The 21,894-nt window shown below is 31.3% G+C and overlaps 1 protein-coding gene across 1 annotated transcript; it reads right to left on the reverse strand.

The window, feature by feature from the left end:
• Positions 1 to 16,869: 16,869 nt before the first annotated feature.
• Positions 16,870 to 21,081, reverse strand: LOC111685600 (midasin-like). Its single transcript, XM_023447870.2, has 3 exons — positions 20,922 to 21,081; positions 19,353 to 20,094; positions 16,870 to 18,557 (listed from the first exon to the last, which is right to left on the reverse strand). The coding sequence occupies exons 1-3, from the start codon at positions 20,928 to 20,930 to the stop codon at positions 17,152 to 17,154; spliced, it is 2,157 nt and encodes a 718-aa protein (XP_023303638.2). The 5' UTR covers positions 20,931 to 21,081; the 3' UTR covers positions 16,870 to 17,151.
• Positions 21,082 to 21,894: the final 813 nt, after the last annotated feature.

Genomic DNA, 21,894 nt, shown 5'->3' on the forward strand with positions numbered 1-21,894 from the left:
CTGCTTCATACATACTTAGCTTAGTTGAGCTGCTGTTTGTTTTTTGTTGTACTTAAGGGGTTTGGGGCGTTTAGACTTTAATATTGCAGCTTTCTAACTATACTATATAACATAGACCGAGTTATACTTTGAGCTCTGGGGCAGAACTGCAATTTGAAGTATATTTAGGCTGGATTAGAGTCTGAAATATAGAATCTTCAATATGGACTATAGTCAAAACGATAGTATGAATTATAAGCAGAACTATAATCTGGACTATAGTCACAACTATAATCTGGACTATAATCGGCCTAACATATAGTCTGCACTACAGTTAGAACTATAGTTTTGACTAGACTCTGAACTATATTCTGATTTATAAAATTCTTAGGAACTACGTCCAGGAAACTGAGTATCTGAACATTGAAAAGGAATATACATGTGGGGCCCAATAGGCCCGATAGTGTATTAGGTGTATTTTATCGAATTTAATGTACTATACATCCTTCCATCAACCTACCTATCTAACATACCCTGAACTATAGTCTTGCCTATATACTAGACTATAGTATTAACTGTAATCTAGATTATAGTCTAAACTATAATCTGGACTATAGATATGACTTATAAAAACAAAAATGGACGGGACTTGTGTATACCTACTTAAAACTATTGCTTGACTATAGACTTAACTATAGTCAAATTAAGCTATAGTCAAACTTAACTAATGTTGATTATAGTCAGAAGTTGGACTATTGTTCAGAAGTTGGAATTCAAAAACATATGGACACGCTATGGTTTTAAGCCAATTTTCATCAGTCTTCAACCAACCACCCGATTATATTACCCAACACACGGATTTTGATAGAGTTTAAAAAGTCGAGGTTCCTTCCAGGAACCAAAATCTTTACAGATAGTTCTAAAATAAACTGTGGTGTTGCTTCTGGTGTTCACTGAAGCTGGGGTAAGAACATCTCATCTTCTTCCCTACAACTGTTGTATATATCAAGCTAACTTCCCTTTTAGTTAGACAATCCAAGAAAGATCTGTCAAGGCTTGTTTGGGTTACTGCACATAGACACTATTGTGGAAATGAACATGCAGATGAGTTTGCCAGAAAGAGATCTGCTCCTGAAATCGTCAACGCCGTTTCAGTAGAACCCCATTAGGTTTTATCAAGAGTAGTATTCTCAGATTCTATCTTCAAAATGATGAAATTAGGTAGAATAACTTAGACACATGTAAAAGGGGCCAATATATTGTGACCCTTCTTCAATGAGAGGCGTTCAAGTCTCTTCTGTAAAGACAGGGAAAAGAAAGAAACAGTTTCCATTTTCTCTGAGAATGCCCAGCTTTAACCGTTAAAAGATACCGTTTTCTGGGCAGTTACTGCATATCTGATCTTGGTGAGATATCTGAATCTAAGTTTAATGATATTCTGAGATTTGCCACTACTACAAGCTAGATCTACAATACTATACAATACTACATCTTACGATTGAAGTGGTCCGGTCAAAACGTAGTCTCTTTGACACTACTTGACTGTTCGCGAGCAGTAAACTACCAACATAGTATGAATTATAGTCTGGACTATAGACGTATAAATCATGACTATAGTCCAGATTATAAGCAATAATGGAAACGCTTATTGTTTTGACTTCCCACAGCTATCCTAACCCCTTAAATGAACTGAAACTTTAATGCAAAAAAAGGTGGCAATTTCTTGTTTAGTTGATAGTTGATGAGTTTTTTTTTACTTTTCCTCTTACTCTCGTCCCTTTAACTAACTTCAAACTAGGCTTATAATAAAAAAGCTCTTTTTAATGATCCTTTCTGCTCATTTGATGGTGCTGCTGATGTTGTGGTAAATTAGGTGATTTTCGATTTGGCAAAACATGTTTAAACATGTCAAAAATCTCACTAAAGTAGATTCTTTTTAAACAAGATGATATTCACTACCTTTTTTTCTCAATCGGCTTAATTTGTGAATTTTATTTTGGATTCTTTTTTTGTGGCTAAAGGGTTTGATTTTTAAAATCATTTTTTGGGTTTTGAAAATTTTGACAATTAACAAAAACAACAACATTAAGAATTTTGGCAGCTGCAATTTTTTTTTTTTTTTTTGGGATAATGGATGAGCTTTTAAGGGACACGTTATTAGCTTTAAAAACATCAATTTTATGCATTTTTAAAAGGTGTCATTTAAATTACAATGTTGTATGAGTTTTCAACTTTTTAAGAATATTTTAAGTGGACGATAATCACCTAAAATATTATAGTGATTAAAAAATTATTAAAACTTTAAAAAATGGCAAACACATAAGTAATCATAGAATGATTTATAAATAATCACACAAATTAAACCATAATGGTCAATTTATTCACATTCACTCTAAAGGGTTAAACTTTACCAACAAGTATATGTGGGTTGTTTTTGGCACATAAATTACAAAAAAAAACAAATACAAGCCGCTTTTTAAAATTTTCTTATTTAACCGAACATTGCTACAAAGTTTAAATTTAAGCTTTAAGAATGTTAATTATGAAATTATTAAGCAGATGTTTCACGTAAATCTGTCGTTATCTTCAAAGAGAAAAATTTGCAATTTTTTTAGTTTTTTGTTTTTGACTGGCCGACAAACAAAAACAAAAGTCAAACAAACTTGTCAAAAAATTCCAGTTCATAATCAATATTTTAAACCCAGAATTAAATCACTTTAAAAGTTTCCAAAAAAAAACAAATCAACAAAAATGTTATTATAACAAGCAACAAAACATAAGGAAGACTCTTTTGAAAAACAGAATTTTCTCAGTCACACACAATTCAAGTATTCCCACCAAATGATGGCGTGTGAAAATAATTTCAAAAATTTTTATTTAAATTTCTTTCACTCACATATCAAGTAAGTATAAGCTAAATATGTGTATGTTTTTCAGCGTGTTTCCGTGTATTTATACCGAGGGATATGAAGGCCGAATTAAAACCCACAATCCAAAATACTACATACAAATTAATAAGTAATCGCCTGTTGACGACTACTGTTCAGTCAGTCTTTCTTTTCGATGCGAACCTTTAAAAGTAAAAATACAAAACCACATTAAATCCCAACTAAGTTTTACATTAATTGTTATCGCTGTTTTAATATATTGAAAGTTATGTATTTGTAAGAATTCAAAATAACGAACAAAGAATTCTTAAACTTCACGCCAACACACTTGTCTCTGGCTAAAATTTTCTACAAAACAAAAACATTCAAAAAAGTCATCAGCGCTATTCCAGAAAAGCGATGCTTTAAATTGTTACAATGATCAATTATCAGAAAATTTTTAGTTCAGTTCTAGTTCAGTTCTAGTTCAGTTCTAGTTCAGTTCTAGTTCAGTTCTAGTTCAGTTCTAGTTCAGTTCTAGTTCAGTTCTAGTTCAGTTCTAGTTCAGTTCTAGTTCAGTTCTAGTTCAGTTCTAGTTCAGTTCTAGTTCAGTTCTAGTTTTTTTAATAAATGTGACCTAGTTTTCCCAAATAGGCCACATTACTTTACATTTAAGAAAAATTTGCTTTCTTTTTGCTCTGCTTCACATTTCAAAATATGTTTGCCAATTATCGTCGTGCGTTGTGATTGTTATTACGAGTATAAAAATAATTTCAACAAATTACCCCCATTTAACCGTCCATTCAGTCAGTCACTCATGTAGTCATTGACTTCAAAATATTGTGAGAATACAAACGAATTGTATTCGTAGACGTAGAGATGGGCCACGAATAACAAATAAAAAAAAACTTCACCCTCATACTTGCCACACATTTCAACGTTTGCCATGATTATCATCGCGCATTTTTTTATATTTTTTGTTCTCATACTACACGCAGCAAATGTTTTGGTTCTCGTGTGATTTTTATTTATTCCATAATGTTCCGATGAGAAACGAATTATGATGGTATTTCACATTACCGTGAATGGTCATTTCATGTGAAATATTTCAATTTTGCATCTTTACGTTAAGAAACAATGTGATAAAAATAATATCAAAATAAAATCTAAATTTTAAGAGAATTTTTGAAGATAGTATGTAGAAATTGGAATAATATTTAGTATATAATTTAATAGAAATATATTTCACTTTACTAAGTTTTAGTTGTCATAACGAAATGTGTACAAGATGATTGTTTAAAACAAATTTCAGTTTTTTGGTTTATCTAAATCAACTATAAAATTATCAATTAAATCCTTATAAATTCCAAACACAGTATAGCTCACTTCCCACATAGATAATACACCCAACATCTGTATCAGTTCCTATGTGAAAATAATCTCTTATCAAAACAAACTGCCTGTTTATATATTAAAATGGGAATCACTAAGATAACACTCCTTAATTCACAAATGAAACTCAAAATAAATGTATGAAACAAAGTGGCAAACAATCATTTAAGGGTTTTATTAAATGATACATTCCCACAAACACGTGACAAGCGATATTTAAGCGTGTCTAGCAGACGAAACGCTACAGAAAGTCCACCCCTAAATATTGTAACAAATACTTAGTGCTTAAGCCAAAAAGGCTTACAAAAATATTATTGCGCCTTATCACAAATGCAATATGTCTGACGATGATCGAGCGCATGTGAAATTTAATTAAAATAAAGACACAGGTGTGATTCTAAACAACCACATAATTTTCAGTAGTTAAGGGTTATAATGAAAGAAAAGCAATGACGAGGTGAAAAGTTGTAAACGAAAAGAAAAGTTATTGTCAGTTGATGATTGATTGATCTTTAATAATGCCGCGATATAAAAAAAATAATATTAAACAAATTGATATAAAGTATAATATGAATATTCCCTTATCCAGATACACAATATCGATCGTAATACATTTTGGTGTTGTACTAGTACAGTTCTAGTTCTGGAGAGACCCTAGGGCAAAAACAATGAAAATTTGTGATCACTTTTATTTCCCACTAAAAATCGATTTTTGATTGAAAACATAAAACTCCATTTTCTGGCTAAACTAGAGGCCCTAGGGCAAAAACAGTGAAAATTTGTGATCACTTTTATTTTCCACTAAAAATCGTTTTTTTAGTGAAAACATAAAAGTCCATTTTCTGGCTAAACTAGAGGCCCTAGAGCAAAAACATTGAAAATCTGTGATCACTTTTATTTCCCACTAAAAATCGATTTTTGAGTGAAAACATAAAAGTCCATTTTCTGGCTAAACTAGAGACCCAAGGGAAAAAACAGTGAAAATCTGTGATCACTTATTTCACTCTAAAAATCGATTTTTGAGTGTACTAGTGTTGTACTAGTACAGTTCTAGTTCTGGAGAGACGCTAGGGCAAAAACAATGAAAATTTGTGATCACTTTTATTTCCCACTAAAAATCGATTTTTGAGTGAAAACATAAAACTCCATTTTCTGGCTAAATTAGAGGCCCTAGGGCAAAAACAATGGAAATCTGTGATCACTTTTATTTCCCACTAATAATCGATTTTTGAGTGAAAACATAAAAGTCCATTTTCTGGCTAAATTAGAGGCCCTAGGGCAAAAACAGTGAAAAACTGTGATCACATTATTTCCCACTAATAATCGATTTTTGAATGAAAACATAAAAGTCTATTTTCTGGTTAAACTAGAGGCCCTAGGGCAAAAACAGTGAAAATCTGTGATCAATTATTTCCCACTAAAAATCGATTTTTGAGTGAAAACATAAAACTCCATTTTCTGGCTAAACTAGAGGCCCTAGGTCAAAAACAGTGAAAATCTGCGATCACTTTTATTTTTCACTAAAAATTGATTTTTGAGTGAAAACATAAAAGTCCATTTTCTGGCTAAACTAGAGGCCCTAGGGCAAAAGCAATGAAAATCTGTGATCACTTTTATTTTTGAGTGAAAACATAAAAGTCCATTTTCTGGCTAAACTAGAGGCCCTAGGTCAAAAACAGTGAAAATCTGCGATCACTTTTATTTTTCAATAAAAATTGATTTTTGAGTGAAAACATAAAAGTCCATTTTCTGGCTAAATTAGAGGCCCTAGGGCAAAAGCAATGAAAATCTGTGATCACTTTTATTTTTGAGTGAAAACATAAAAGTCCATTTTCTGGCTAAACTAGAGGCCCTAGGGCAAAAACAGTGAAAATCTGTGATCACTTTTATTTCCCACTAGAAATCGATTTTATTTTCCACTAATAATCGATTTTTGTGTGAAAACATAAAAGTCCATTTTCTGGCTAAATTAGAGGCCCTAGGGCAAAAACAATTAAAATCTGTGATCACTTTTATTTCCCACTAATAATTGATTTTTGAGTGAAAACATAAAAGTCCATTTTCTGGCTAAACTAGAGGCCCTAGGGCAAAAACAGTAAAAATTTGTGATCAATTTATTTCCCACTAATAATCGATTTTTGAGTGAAAACATAAAAGTCCATTTTCTGGCTAAACTAGAGGCCCTAGGGCAAAAACAATGAAAATCTGTGATCACTTTTATTTCCCACTAAAAATCGATTTTATTTTCCATTAATAATCGATTTTTGAGTGAAAACATAAAAGTCCATTTTCTGGCTAAACTAGAGGCCCTAGGGCAAAAACAATGAAAATCTGTGATCACTTTTATTTCCCACTAAAAATCGATTTTTGAGTAAAAACATAAAAGTCCATTTTCTAGCTAAACTAGAGGCCCTAGGGCAAAAGCAGTGAAAATCTGTGATCACTTTTATTTCCCACTAAAAATCGATTTTTGAGTAAAAACATAAAAGTCCATTTTCTGGCTAAACTAGAGGCCCTAAGGCAAAAACATTGAAAATCTGTGATCACTTTTATTTCCCACTAAAAATCGATTTTTGAGTGAAAACATAAAAGTCCATTTTCTGGCTAAACTAGAGGCCCTAGGTCAAAAACAGTGAAAATCTGTGATCACTTTTATTTTACACTAGAAATTGTTTTTTAATGAAAACATTAAAGTCCATTTTCTGGCTAAATTAGAGGCCCTAGGGCAAAAACAATGAAAATCTGTGATCACATTATTTCCCACTAATAATCGATTTTTGAGTGAAAACATAAAAGTCCATTTTCTGGCTAAACTAGAGACCCTAGGGCAAAAACAGTGAAAATCTGTGATCACATTATTTCCCACTAATAATCGATTTTTGAGTGAAAACATAAAAGTCCGTTTTCTGGCTTAACTAGAGGCCCTAGGGCAAAAACAAGGGAAATCTGTGATCACATTTATTTCCCACTAGAAATCGATTTTTGAGTGAAAACATAAAAGTCCATTTTCTGGCTAAACTAGAGGCCCTAGGGCAAAAACAGTGAAAATCTGTGATCACTTTCATTTTACACTAGAAATCGTTTTTTAATGAAAACATTAAAGTCCATTTTCTGGCTAAATTAGAGGCCCTAGGGCAAAAACAGTGAAAATCTGTGATCACATTATTTCCCACTAAAAATCGATTTTTGAGTGAAAACATAAAACTCCATTTTCTGGCTAAACTAGAGGCCCTAGGCAAAAAACAGTTAAAATCTATGATCACTTTTATTTCCCACTAGAAATCGATTTTTGGGTGATAACATAAAAGTCAATTTTCTGGCTAAACTAGAGGCCCTTGGACAAAAACAATTAAAAACCATGATCACTTTTATTTCCCACTAGAAATCGATTTTTGAGTGAAAACATTAAAGTCCATTTTCTGGCTAAACTATAGGCCCTAGGGCAAAAACATTGAAAATCTGTGATCACTTTTATTTCCCACTAGAAATCGATTTTTGAGTTAAAACGTAAAAGTCCATTTTCTGGCTAAACTAGAGGCCCTAAGGCAAAAACAGTAAAAATCTGTGATCACTTTTATTTCCCACTAAAAATCGATTTTTGAGTGAAAACATAAAAGTCAATTTTCTGGCTAAACTAGAGGCCCTAGGGCAAAAACATTGAAAATCTGTGATCACTTTTATTTCCCACTAGAAATCGATTTTTGAGTTAAAACATAAAAGTCCATTTTCTGGCTAAACTAGAGGTTTTACGGCAAATAATAATCGATTTTTAAGTGAACACATAAAAGTCCGTTTTCTGGCTAAACTAGAGGCTCTACGGCAAAAACAATGAAAATCTGTGATCACTTTTATTTCCAACTAATAATTAATTTTTGAGTGAAAACATAAAAGTCCATTTTCTGGCTAAACTAGAGGCCCTAGGGCAAAAACAGTGAAAATCTGTGATCACTTTTTCCCACTAGAAATCGATTTTTGAATGAAAATAAATTCGACTAGAGGCCCTAGGGCAAAAACAGTGAAAATCTGTGATTAGTTTTATTTCCCACTAAAATTCGATTTTTCGCTGAAAATATAAAGGTCTATTTTCTGGCTAAACTAGAGGCCCTAGGGCAAAAACATTGAAAATCTGTGATCACTTTTATTTCCCACTAGAAATCGATTTTTGAGTTAAAACATAAAAGTCCATTTTCTGGCTAAACTAGAGGCCCTATGGCAAAAACTTTAAAAATCTGTGATCACTTTTATTTCCCACTAAAAATCGAATTTTGAGTGAAAACATAAAAGTCCATTTTCTGGCTAAAAAAGTATATCTGTGATCACTTTTTTCCCTAGTAATAATCGATTTTTGAGTGAGGGCAAAAATATTAAAAATCTGTGATGACTTTTATTTCCCACTAAAAAAGAATTTTGAGTGAAAACATAAAAGTTCATTTTCTGGCTAAACTAGAGGACCTAAGGCAAAAACATTTTAAATCTGTTATCACTTTTATTTCCCACTAAAAATCGATTTTTGAGTGAAAACAAAAAAGTCCGTTTTCTGGCTATACTAGAGGCCCTAGGGCAAAAACAATGAAAATCTGTGATCACTTTTATTTCCCACTAAAAATCGATTTTTGAGTAAAAACATAAAAGTCCATTTTCTGGCTAAACTAGAGGCCCTAGGGCAAAAACAATGAAAATCTGTGATCACTTTTATTTCCACTAAAAATCGATTTTATTTTCCACTAATAATCGATTTTTGAGTAAAAACATAAAAGTCCATTTTCTGGCTCAACTAGAGGCCCTAGGGCAAAAGCAGTGAAAATCTGTGATCACTTTTATTTCCCACTAAAAATCGATTTTTGAGTAAAAACATAAAAGTCCATTTTCTGGCTAAACTAGAGGCCCTAGGGCAAAAACAATGAAAATCTGTGATCACTTTTATTTCCCACTAAAAATCGATTTTATTTTCCACTAATAATCGATTTTTGAGTGAAAACATAAAAGTCCATTTTCTGGCTAAACTAGAGGCCCTAGGGCAAAAACAATGAAAATCTGTGATCACTTTTATTTCCCACTAAAAATCGATTTTTGAGTAAAAACATAAAAGTCCATTTTCTGGCTAAACTAGAGGCCCTAGGGCAAAAACAATGAAAATCTGTGATCACTTTTATTTCCACTAAAAATCGATTTTATTTTCCACTAATAATCGATTTTTGAGTAAAAACATAAAAGTCCATTTTCTGGCTCAACTAGAGGCCCTAGGGCAAAAGCAGTGAAAATCTGTGATCACTTTTATTTCCCACTAAAAATCGATTTTTGAGTAAAAACATAAAAGTCCATTTTCTGGCTAAACTAGAGGCCCTAGGGCAAAAACAATGAAAATCTGTGATCACTTTTATTTCCACTAAAAATCGATTTTATTTTCCACTAATAATCGATTTTTGAGTGAAAACATAAAAGTCCATTTTCTGGCTAAACTAGAGGCCCTAGGGCAAAAACAATGAAAATCTGTGATCACTTTTATTTCCCACTAAAAATCGATTTTTGAGTAAAAACATAAAAGTCCATTTTCTGGCTAAATTAGAGGCCCTAGGGCAAAAGCAGTGAAAATCTGTGATCACTTTTATTTCCCACTAAAAATCGATTTTTGAGTAAAAACATAAAAGTCCATTTTCTGCCTAAACTAGAGGCCCTAGGGCAAAAACAATGAAAATCTGTGATCACTTTTATTTCCACTAAAAATCGATTTTATTTTCCACTAATAATCGATTTTTGAGTGAAAACATAAAAGTCCATTTTCTGGCTAAACTAGAGGCCCTAGGGCAAAAACAATGAAAATCTGTGATCACTTTTATTTCCCACTAAAAATCGATTTTTGAGTAAAAACATAAAAGTCCATTTTCTGGCTCAACTAGAGGCCCTAGGGCAAAAGCAGTGAAAATCTGTGATCACTTTTATTTCCCACTAAAAATCGATTTTTGAGTAAAAACATAAAAGTCCATTTTCTGGCTAAACTAGAGGCCCTAGGGCAAACACAGTGAAAATCTGTGATCACTTTTATTTCCCACTAGAAATCGATTTTATTTTCCACTAATAATCGATTTTTGATTGAAAACATAAAAGTCCATTTTCTGGCTAAACTAGAGGCCCTAGGGCAAACACAGTGAAAATCTGTGATCAATTTATTTCCCACTAATAATCGATTTTTGAGTGAAAACATAAAAGTCCATTTTCTGGCTAAACTAGAGGCCCTAGAGCAAAAACAGTGAAAATCTGTGATCACTTTTATTTCCCATTAGAAATCGATTTTTGAGTTAAAACATAAAAGTCCATTTTCTGGCTATACTAGAGGCCCTAGGGCTAAAGTAGAGGCCCTAGGGCAAAAAAAGTAAATGTGTGATCACTTTTATTTCCCACTAAAAATCGATTTTTGAGTGAAAACATAAAAGTCCATTTTCTGCTAAACTAGAGGTTTTACGGCAAATAATATTCGATTTTTAAATGAAAACATAAAAGTCCATCTTCTGGCTAAACTAGTGGCTCTACGGCAAAAACAATGAAAATCTGTGATAACTTTTATTTTCCACTAATAATCAATTTTTGAGTGAAAACATAAAAATCTGTTTTCTGGCTAAACTAAAGGCCCTAGGGCAAAAACAATGGAAATCTGTGATCACTTTTATTTCCCACTAGAAATCGATTTTTGAGTGAAAACATAAAATTCCATTTTCTGGCTAAACTAGAGGTTCTAGGGCAAAAACAGTTAAAATCTGTGATCACTTTTATTTACCACTAGAAATCGATTTTTGAGTGAAAACATAAAACTCCATTTTCTGGCTAAACTAAAGGCCCTAGGGCAAAAACAATTAAAATCTGTGATCACTTTTATTCCCACTAAAAATCGATTTTTGAGTAAAAACATAAAAGTCCATTTTCTGGCTAAACTAGAGGCCCTAGGGCAAAAACAGTGAAAATCTGTGATCACTTTTATTTCCCACTAGAAATCGATTTTTGATTGAAAACATAAAAGTCCATTTACTGGCTAAACTAGAAGCCCTAGGGCAAAAACGATGAAAATCTGCGATCACTTTTATTTTTCACTAAAAATTGTTTTTTGAGTGAAAACATAAAAGTCCATTTTCTGGCTAAAGTAGAGGCCCTAGGGCAAAAAACGTAAATCTGTGATCACATTTTTTTCCCCACTAATAATCAATTTTTGAGTGAAAACATAAAAAGTCCATTTTCTGGCTAAACTAAAGGTCCTAGGGCAAAAACAGTGAAAATCTGTGATCATTTTTATTTTCCACTAAAAATCGATTTTTGAGTGAAAACATAAAAGTCCATTTTCTGCTAAACTACAGGTTTTACGGCAAATAATAATCGATTTTTAAGTGAAAACATAAAAGTCCATCTTCTGGCTAAACGAGAGGATCTACGGCAAAAACAATGAAAATCTGTGATCACTTTTATTTTCCACTAGTAATCGATTTTTGAGTGAAAACATAAAACTCCATTTTCTGGCTAAACTAAAGGCCCTAGGGCAAAAACAGTGAAAATCTGTGATCACTTTTATTTCCCACTTAAAATCGATTTTTGAGTGAAAACATAAAAGTCCATTTTCTGGCTAAACTAGAGACCCTAGGGTAAAAAAATCTGTGAAAAAAATCTGAAAATCTGTGATCACTTTTATTTCCCACTAAAATTCGATTTTTGACTGAAAACGTAAAGGTCCATTTTCTGACTAAACTAGAAGACCTAAGGCAAAAACATTAAAAATCTGTGATCACTTTTATTTCCCACTAGAAATCGATTTTTGAGTGAAAACATAAAAATCCATTGTCTGGCTAAACTAGAGGCCCTAGGGCAAAAACAATAAAAATCCATGATCACTTTTATTTCCCACTAGAAATCGATTTTTGAGTGAAAACATAAAAGTCCATTTTTCTGGCTAAACTAGAGGCCCTAGGGCAAAAACAGTGAAAATCTGTGATCTGTTTTATTTCCCACTAAAATTCGATTTTTGACTGAAAACATAAAGGTCCATTTTCTGGCTAAACTAGAGGACCTAAGGCAAAAACATTAAAAATCTGTGATCACTTTTATTTCCCACTAAAAATCGATTTTTGAGTGAAAACATTAAAGTCTATTTTCTGGCTAAACTAGATCACTTTTATATCCCACTAAAAATCGATTTTTGAGTGAAAACATAAAAGTCAATTTTCTGGCTAAACTAGAGGCTCTAGGGCAAAAACAGTGAAAATCTGTTATTTCCCACTAAAAAGCGATTTTTGAGTGAAAACATAAAACTCCATTTTCTGGCTAAACTAAAGGCCCTAGGGCAAAAACAGTGAAAATCTGTAATCACTTTTATTTTCTACTAAAAATCGATTTTTGAGTGAAAACATAAAAGTCCATTTTCCTGCTAAACTAGAGGTTCTAGGGCAAAAACAGTGAAAATCTGTGATCACTTTTATTTCCCTCTAAGAATCGTTTTTTGCGGGAAAACATAAAAGTCCATTTTCTTTCTACCCTAGAGGCCCGAGGGCAAAATCAATGTAAATCTATGATCACTTATCTAGTTCAATTGTAGTTCAGATCTAGTTTAGTTTAAGTTCAGTTCTATGTACTTGAGTTCTAGTTCATTTTCCCTTTACTTACAAAGCAAAACTTTTAATGTTGACAATAAAAGTAGTGTAGCTAATTGATGATCCAGAGAACCTTGCAATATTTGTGCAAATCATTTATATATTTTACTATGTATTTGATATGCAATAGATATGTCAATAAATCTCCTAGAAATTCAAAATTATCAAAAAAGTCAAGGACTTTTGGAAACATTGCCAATGTTGGCACATTAGATCTGAAATACTTTTGTTAGTGATTCTAATAGAATATTTTTAAACAAGAACTGGTAAACATGACATTTAAACAAACAACTCCCCAGATGTCTTAACGTGTAACTATTAGACTACATCACTTAATTTAACTATTTAACAACATCATGCCTTATTAATAATTGCTTCTCCATTAGAGGCAATCGAATTCACATTAAATAATCACACCGGATGCTGAGGAGTTTGGGTGCCATAAAATACTTGTTGTAAGATTAATAATACAACAACTAAAACAAGTGGTATGATCACTAGGCTGACGACAACAAGTTATTGTTGCTAGTATATGCTGCTGCTGCAACAGCATATATGAAGCTTGTTGTTGTTGTTTTTTTTTTTTTTTGTTGCTGCTGCTGATCATTATGATGTCGATCGATGCGTGTCGTTGGATAGACACCCATCCGGCCGGTGTCATAAACCTGCTGTTCAAATTTAAATGTGTGTGAGCTGAATTTAACGCGTTTAGTTCAGATTTGTTTGTTTGGTTTTTTTCTGCTCTGAGGATAATTTTTTGATGCCAGTTTTCTATGACGTTTTTTTTTATTTTAAGTGATCTGCTTTTTTTTTTGTTGAAGCGGCATTTTTTGCAGGGGCACACAGAGCTACGATTAACGAAATATTTCAAATGCACCTGTGCTTCTAAGTGTTTAACCAGTTTTCCCTCCGTCACCAATAAGAAATAGTGGTTGCTTACCAAGGCGATTGTGTGTTTGACTAGTGAATTGCTTTTGTGACTTTTTTTTTTACAATTTTCAGTTAATTTTTTTTTGGTCAACAGCAGTTCTGTAATGATTTGTTATGTTAGTGGGTTTCTGGTGTTGTTGCGTTGTATTAGCGTTGTATGAGTATGTGGTTACTCTAGCTTCCATAATTTAATGAACATACGAGTACAAACGGCAAGGTTGTTTTTCATCGACTACCCCAACAGCTATAACAAGCATCAATTGATAAATTGGCAACTAATGCAGCTGCAACTAAATAAATACACTTGTTTGTGGACTTATACACATTTATGAACACATAACTTGTAATACGAACTATATCGCCACCCAACTAAACTCTGCTCCAAAACAACTCCCCTATTACGTCCCTCTATTATTCAGGCCATAGATAAATACTCAATAAAATACTATAACTACTATTATTAACGCTGCTGACGCTGTGTTACTGCTGTTAGTATAGTGACTAATAACTTTGACTAACCAACTAGTTAGTTAATAAGTAAAGCCAGCCAACTAGCAAACAGGCTGGTTATTTAGCTGGCTGGCTGGCAAACATAGACATGTGAATTTATGATAAACAACAAAATCACTGTCAGTTGATACCTCCTAACTACCACACAACAAAACTATTTGCACCTGTCGCCACAAATGCACCCAATTGCAACAATAAACACTTGCATACACTTCTCTGGTACACGAATATAATTGCAAACGGCAACAACAACAACAAAAACAACGACTATCTATGTTAAGCTCCCCTCTTGATATGGTGCACAACGAACACCACCACCAACACTACCACAATTATTCAACATTTAAGTTTCCTAATTTATATGGATTCCTTTAGCCAAACCAACCAACTTGTTTCATCATTATCTATCTGAAAACCTATTACAAATACAAAATTTTTCTTTTATTTTTATTATACATTTTATTTCAGAAGGGGAGTTTGTTGTTCTGTTACAGCCTTAAAGGATGATGATCCTAGTTGCAGCAACATCTGTCCTAAACATCTGCCAGTTTCTGTACAGATTCAGAAATAGATCAGTTGAAAATGTGAAAAAAATACAAACATACACAGCTCACAGTATTCATAAGAAACCCCACAAAAACTTATTCAGGAAAAGTGTGTGTGTGAGAGAGCATGAACGAGAGAGAGAGAGAGAGAGGGATGGGGAAGCTAGCAAGTGTAAATCATGGTAATTATATTTTGATTTAGAAAAATTGTAATCAAATATTGCAACAGGTGCAAAAGAATTGAACATTAAAGGTTATGAAAAATATACAAGTTTTGAAATTGAAAGAAAAAGTAACGGACATTTGTATTTAAAAATTTTGAAATTAACTTTTGTTTTACCATTGTTTGTCAATAATGACATTAACAAACAAAAGGTAGCCTGATCAACATTGTTCTTTTGGATTGTTCAATTGATAAGCATAGAACTTTAAATTCTCGAATATGTTCGACCAGAGTTTCTATAGTGAGACGTATTTATTAAGTTCAGTAGTAGTTTATATAATAGATTTTTCATTTAGTTATCCTGTGGGATAGAATATCTGTAATATCTAGTTATAAGATCGTTTCACTGTCCCCTCTTTAGCTTTATCTACGTCAAAACGCTCTCATATAATTCCCTACAGTCTTAGACTAGACTATAAACTAGACTATAGACTAGACTAGACTATAGACTAGACTATAGACTAGACTATAGACTAGACTATAGACTAGACTATAGACTAGACTATAGACTAGACTATAGACTAGACTATAGACTAGACTATAGACTAGACTATAGACTAGACTATAGACTAGACTATAGACTAGACTATAGACTACACGGTGTAAAAATGTGTTACCTTAGGTTTCATGTTGCCTACAACTGATGGGAGCTTTTCCATACATCTGATCAGGGTTCCCTACTAACAGTAACAGCTATCGCAAAATTCTTTAAATTATGATTGCTTTTCATATGCCGATTTATTATCACAAAATTTTAACAACATTGCTGAACAGAAATGTATTATACATGTTCATGCAAACCCATCCCTATTGGTTCAAGAATTTGCTAAAATCAAAACATATTATAAGTAAAATTATGTGCAGGTTGTTGCCTCCACTTATTAAAGACATTCGTGATATAAAATTAGAATTGCCACTAGGTTGGTTGCCATTGATGTTAACAATTTAATAATTACAAGTGAACAAAAAAAATACATTGAAATGGAAACGATTGTATGATATTTCAGAATTACTTAAATGATTTCGAACAAAGGAGATTCACAACTGATTCTCAATGTAAATTTACTTGATATTGAACTTTTAGAAATCCTAGATTTAAGATTATTGAAATCTTTGAAAAATATGGCAGGTAGGTTGGTTTGAGTTCTAGTCTGGTAGTTCGTAGGTCGACATTGGTAAGTAAGCAACAATAGGTCCATTAGAGACATGCAGTGAATTTCTTTTGATATGTATACGCGATTTATTTAAACAACCGCTCATCTAAATTACGATCAATATAAAATTTAGTGTAGAAAATTTTTACGATAAAGAAAAAAAGTAGAGCCGATTTCTTTTAACAGCCAGTTGCTTAAAGGTAATATGTATTTACGATCATTATGCTCTTATGGAGAGCAATTGTTAAAAATTGGTAAACTCGCTTCCAATGAGCAGCAATACGCATTTTTTAATCAAAAATTTAGAAAATTATAAAATATTTAAAATTTATTACATAAAGAATTAAGGATATACTTTTATCTGGCATCGACTGTAGTTGTACAGTAATTAGAACTTTATGTTTAGCAAAGACTACCACCTAGGGTTTAGATAGCTATGACCTAAACCTTTTTACGGTAAACAATCCCTATTAGCAGAGTTACAAACACTTACGATAATGATTTTAAAAGATTCTCGAAATAGCAAACATTTAAACAAGAAAATATACGATACTAGTTTTAAAAGGTTGTTAAACTGGCGATTATATAAACCAGCATCAATATAGGTTGATGTCTAGGCTAAAGAAATTACTAAAAACACAGTTTTGGGGTTTGTAAATCAAAGTTTTCATTTATTTGTTCTTAAAAATAATATTAACAAAAAAAATCAGTCTTAACAACAATATCACAGTTTTGTTACAGGGCAATGGCTTTTGTACTTTTTCTCGTATTCAGTTTTATTTAAAGAAAATTATTAAATTACATAAAAAATAAAGTAGAGTAATTCATTAAACAATATTTTCCAAGAAAAAAATACTTATTCTTATAAGAATAAAAACTTACTGTTATACTACAACTAACAAAACATTTAGTTTTGTTAGATTTCTAAAACGTTCTTTTTCTATATTTTCTACGCTTTTTAACATTTGACGATTTAACATCATTATTATCTTTTACTTTAGATATTATGTCTTTGGATTGATATGAATTTAAACGTGCCACTTTTCTATGAGGTGTATGTAAAAAGGAAGTTGCAACTGCCGTTTGACTATCAGATCTTTTTCCATTTTCATTTATTTCTTTTGATTTTAACAAGTCAATTACTGTATTAAGCTCCACATTAGTGGCAGCATCCTCCTCATCGGATACAATTTCTAAAACTATTTCATAGTCATCCTCGTCTTTCTCAGTTGGTGATCGTTTCTCTTCCTGTTGTGTAGTTTCTAAAGGATCATCATTTTCCTTGGCATATTTTTGTATTATTTCCCTTAATTCATTTTGTACATCTTCCTCACAGTCCTCTATTTCCAGCTCAATTTGTGTTTCTTCATTTTCCTCTTCATCTTCTTCCATAACTTCAGCAGTTTTATTTCCCTCTTCTTCACAATTTTTTTCCAGTTTATTTTGTAAATCATCAACATCATCATCATCCTCAATGTCTAGTTCAATTTCATCTTTGTCCATAACATCAACAGTTTTATTTTCCTCTTTACAGTTTTTTTCCACTTTATTTTGTAAACTTTCAACATCAGCATCCTCAGTGTCCAGTTCAATTTGTGTTTCTTCATTTTCCTCTTCAGCTTTCTTTATAAGTTCAGCTGTTTTATTTGTTTTATTATCTCCATTAAGGATTTCTTTTATGGATTTATCACAGTTTTTTCTCAGTATAATTTGTAAACAATCAAAATCACTAAATTCAATTTCTATGGGTTTCTTTCTAATTCCATTCACGATTTCTTTATTTTGTTCATTAAAGTTTACTTTTTCATTAAGACTTTTTGGAGAACTACCATTTTCTTCCTTATTATCTTCATCATTATCAACAATTTGATAAATATCAATACATTCACTGTCGTTATCATTGATAAAATCAAAATCTAATTCCTTTGTTATTTCTACTTTTTCATTTGAAGATACTGTTTGTAGATCATTAGAAATTCCTAGAAATTCATTTAATTTATTAAGCTCCACTTGCAAAATATTATCGTCTAATTCCGGTGATACTATTTTATTATTACACCCAGTGAGTACAAGTTTAGTATTGGATTCCAACTCGTTCTTATTATCACACTCTTGGGGTTCTATTTTAATCCTGGTCTCTAATATTGTTTCACTATCAGGATCTATACTTAACGTTTTTGTTGGATTTTCAGGAATATCAATAAATTCTTCAAATTCATTTAGTTCCTCTTCTAAATTGTTAATGAGATCTTCTTCAGTTTTAATAATCGCTTGGGGCTCTTTTTTAATAGAGGGCTCTTTTGTTTGCTCTCTTTCGGTCGTTTCAATATCTGCGAATTTTTGTTTATTTTTATTACATTTATTTATAAATATTTCGTTATTAGGCAAGCACATAAAAAACACTTAGTGCAAAAGCAAAATTCAAAGGATAAAAGGTTAATGCAAGCGCAAAATAATACAAATTAGTTTGAAAGGCAATGAGATGCGTTTATAGGTTCAAAATATTTACATGAAACAGAAAATAATGTACACTTATCCAATCAACCAAAAAGAAAACAGTGCTAAATATAGTTATGCCAAATCTTATAGAATATTTAATTATTAAGTAATTCATTCTTAATTTCTTTAAATTTGTTTATAGCAATTCAGTTTTAGTTCAGTTCTAATTCAGTTCTAGTTCTAGTTCAGTTCTAGTTCAGTTCTAGTTCAGTTCTAGTTCAGTTCTAGTTCAGATCTAGTTCAGTTCTAGTTCAGTTCTAGTTCAGTTCTAGTTCAGTTCTAGTTCAGTTCTAGTTCAGTTCTAGTTCAGTTCTAGTTCAGTTCTAGTTCAGTTCTAGTTCAATTCTATTTTAGTTCAGTTCTAGTTCAAGAAAAATAAATAACACCAAAATTAGCATCTACCCCCGATGAGATTACCCCGAAACAGTTTTCATTCATTGGAAAATTATAACAAATATGCAACATTAAAGATAATTACAGAAAATAATTTTTAAACTATTTATGAATAAAAATATAATTTGTGTTAAAAAGACTATTAATATGTAAATAAAAATCAACTATAAACTGTTAGTTTATTAATAAAAATTAGTAAAATATAAATAAAATAAAAAATTAAACGAACTTACCCTTTGATAAAAACTTAGTTTCCTTTATTACTTCTTGACGAACGGAGTAAGGTGGCGATAAGGGTTCACTCTTAATTTTGGTAATTTTATCATAAATTTCAGTATCATCATTGCTAATGTCAACAATAGTAATGGGTTTTTCAACAGCAATAACTTCATCATCATCTTTATTTTCAATTTTACCTTCTTTTGACTTTTTCGTTTTCTTTTTAGGACTTTTCCTTTGCAAAGATTTTTTTGAATTGCTCCTTATCGCCTTAACATCCAGACGCTCAAGAAAATCCTCATATATTTCAGCTTTTAATAAACGTTTGCCTTCTTTTTGAAAAATTGCATATATATCAAATGGAATATATTCTTTTGAGTCATTACTATAAAGTAAATCTCCTAAAATTGATCTTATTCGATTCCACATTTTCATATTTATATTATAGAATATTTTAAATAATTCCTTTAGATATTTTACTTGTTCTTGTATCATGGTTTTTGATAAATTGACTTTTTTTAATTTACATTCACATATCCATTCCAGTAGAAGTTTTTCAACGGCAACTGTATAGTTTGGTGTTTTTGTTATTTTTTTGTTTTTTTCTTTCCACTCTTCCAATATTTCATCTTGATTTTGTAGTATACGGTGGATTTGATAGAGACTAAGATTCGTTTTCTTTTTTAAATCCAAGTAATTTTTCAAAACTTTTGAGAGCAAAATAAGATTAACTTGTTTTTCAATGGGAATATTTTCCTGTTGAAGAGAAAATTGGAAAAATTATTATTTCATTTTTTCTTGTAGGTATAAAAATCTGTAGGTAATTCATAAGCAATTATGTGGAAAGGTCTTTGCGTAATGATTCTGTCCAGCGCATAGCCAAATACTTAGTTTTCTAGTAATAACAATATGGAATCTCTGAGAATATACATAATATAGGATTTACTGACTTTATGTCACTAGTTCTAGGCAATATTTTCATCTTTTCAAAGAATAGGATTGTTACATCAGGCGCCAAGTGATACTGAAGTAGATGCGTTTCATCGACAAAAGAATAGGTATTTTGGATTTACCCCGGTCTTCCCTTTTAAAGATTGACAACCTAGCGATATCAATAGGCCACAGTGAAACTTTTACAACAACTTACGATTCGAAAGGTCTTTGCGTAAAGATTCTTTCCAGCGCATAGACAAATACTTAATTTTCTAGTAATAACAATATGAAATCTCTGAGGATATACATAATATAGGATTTACTGACTTTATGTCACTAGTTCTAGGCAATATTTTCAACTTTTCAAAGAATAGGATTGTTACTTTCGGCGCCAAGTGATACTGAAGTAGATGCGTTTCATCGACAAGAGAATATTTGTTTTTGATTCACCCCGGTCTTACCCTTTTAAAGATTGGCAACCTAGCGATATCAATAGGCCACAGTGCAACTTTTACAACAACTTACGATTCGAAATAGTAAAATAAAACACTAAAATTTTGCCAAAAATGTATTTCCTTACACAAAAGAAATTCCACAACTAGAACTTTCATTGGACGCCGCTTATTAGTTCACTTGCTTCCAAAACTTACCAAATCCATTATACCGCCTATATTCTACGATAAATTCAGCGTTTTTCATATAATTAAGACATTTATTATTCAGTTTTTCTTAATTTTTTTTAATAAATTTATCGAAGGAATCCAAAATTGAAACTAGAATACAAATATCTTCTTGTAAAATATAAAAGTAAGTTGGCAATGCTGTCACTACTAAAAAATCTACAGCAGAGATGGTGGTAGCGCTTAAAAAATTAAAAAAAAGGAAATATACTATTGAAATTAGTTGTATAAAATAAATTATGGTTTAAATTTTGAAAACTTTATATTATTATATCAACTATCATTAATTGTTGCATCATAAACATATACAAGTTCTTTCTATAACAATTTTATTTAAAAATATACACTTTCCCATTCCTGATCTAAAACTATTGACCGAAAAAAAATGTAAACAAAAAATTATACACTGTGAAAATTTTTTGGCATATATCTTAAAATATGTTAAATATCCATATATAAAGTTTATTATAGGTTTCTAAATATATAAATCGACTTTCGAATAATCGAACAGTCGACTTTTTGTCGAAAAAAATCGAAAAGTCGAAGTCGACTATTTTGTTCCAAAAAAGTCGATAACTCGACTATCGTCTATGAAAAAGTCGACTTTGTAAATAAAAGTCGAAAAGTCGAAAAAATCAAAAAAAGTCGAAAAAATCGGAAAAAGTCGAAAATATTCGGAAAATGTCGAAAATAGTCGAAAAAAGTCGAAAATAGAAGGAAGTCGAAAAAACTCAAAAAATTGCAACAAATAGAAAAAATATAAATACAATTTTTTTATTGATAATAAATAATAATAATAATAAATGGCAACATTATAAATTTACGCTTCTAGCTTCGGAAAAAGTCGAAAATAGTTGGAAAAAGTCGAAAATAGTCGAAAAGTCGGAAAAAGTCAAAAAAGTCTAAAAGTTGGAAAGTCGGAAAAAGTCGAAAAGTCGACTAT

Source organism: Lucilia cuprina, chromosome 5 (assembly GCF_022045245.1).
Source record: "Lucilia cuprina isolate Lc7/37 chromosome 5, ASM2204524v1, whole genome shotgun sequence".
Taxonomy (NCBI): Eukaryota; Metazoa; Arthropoda; class Insecta; order Diptera; family Calliphoridae; genus Lucilia; species Lucilia cuprina.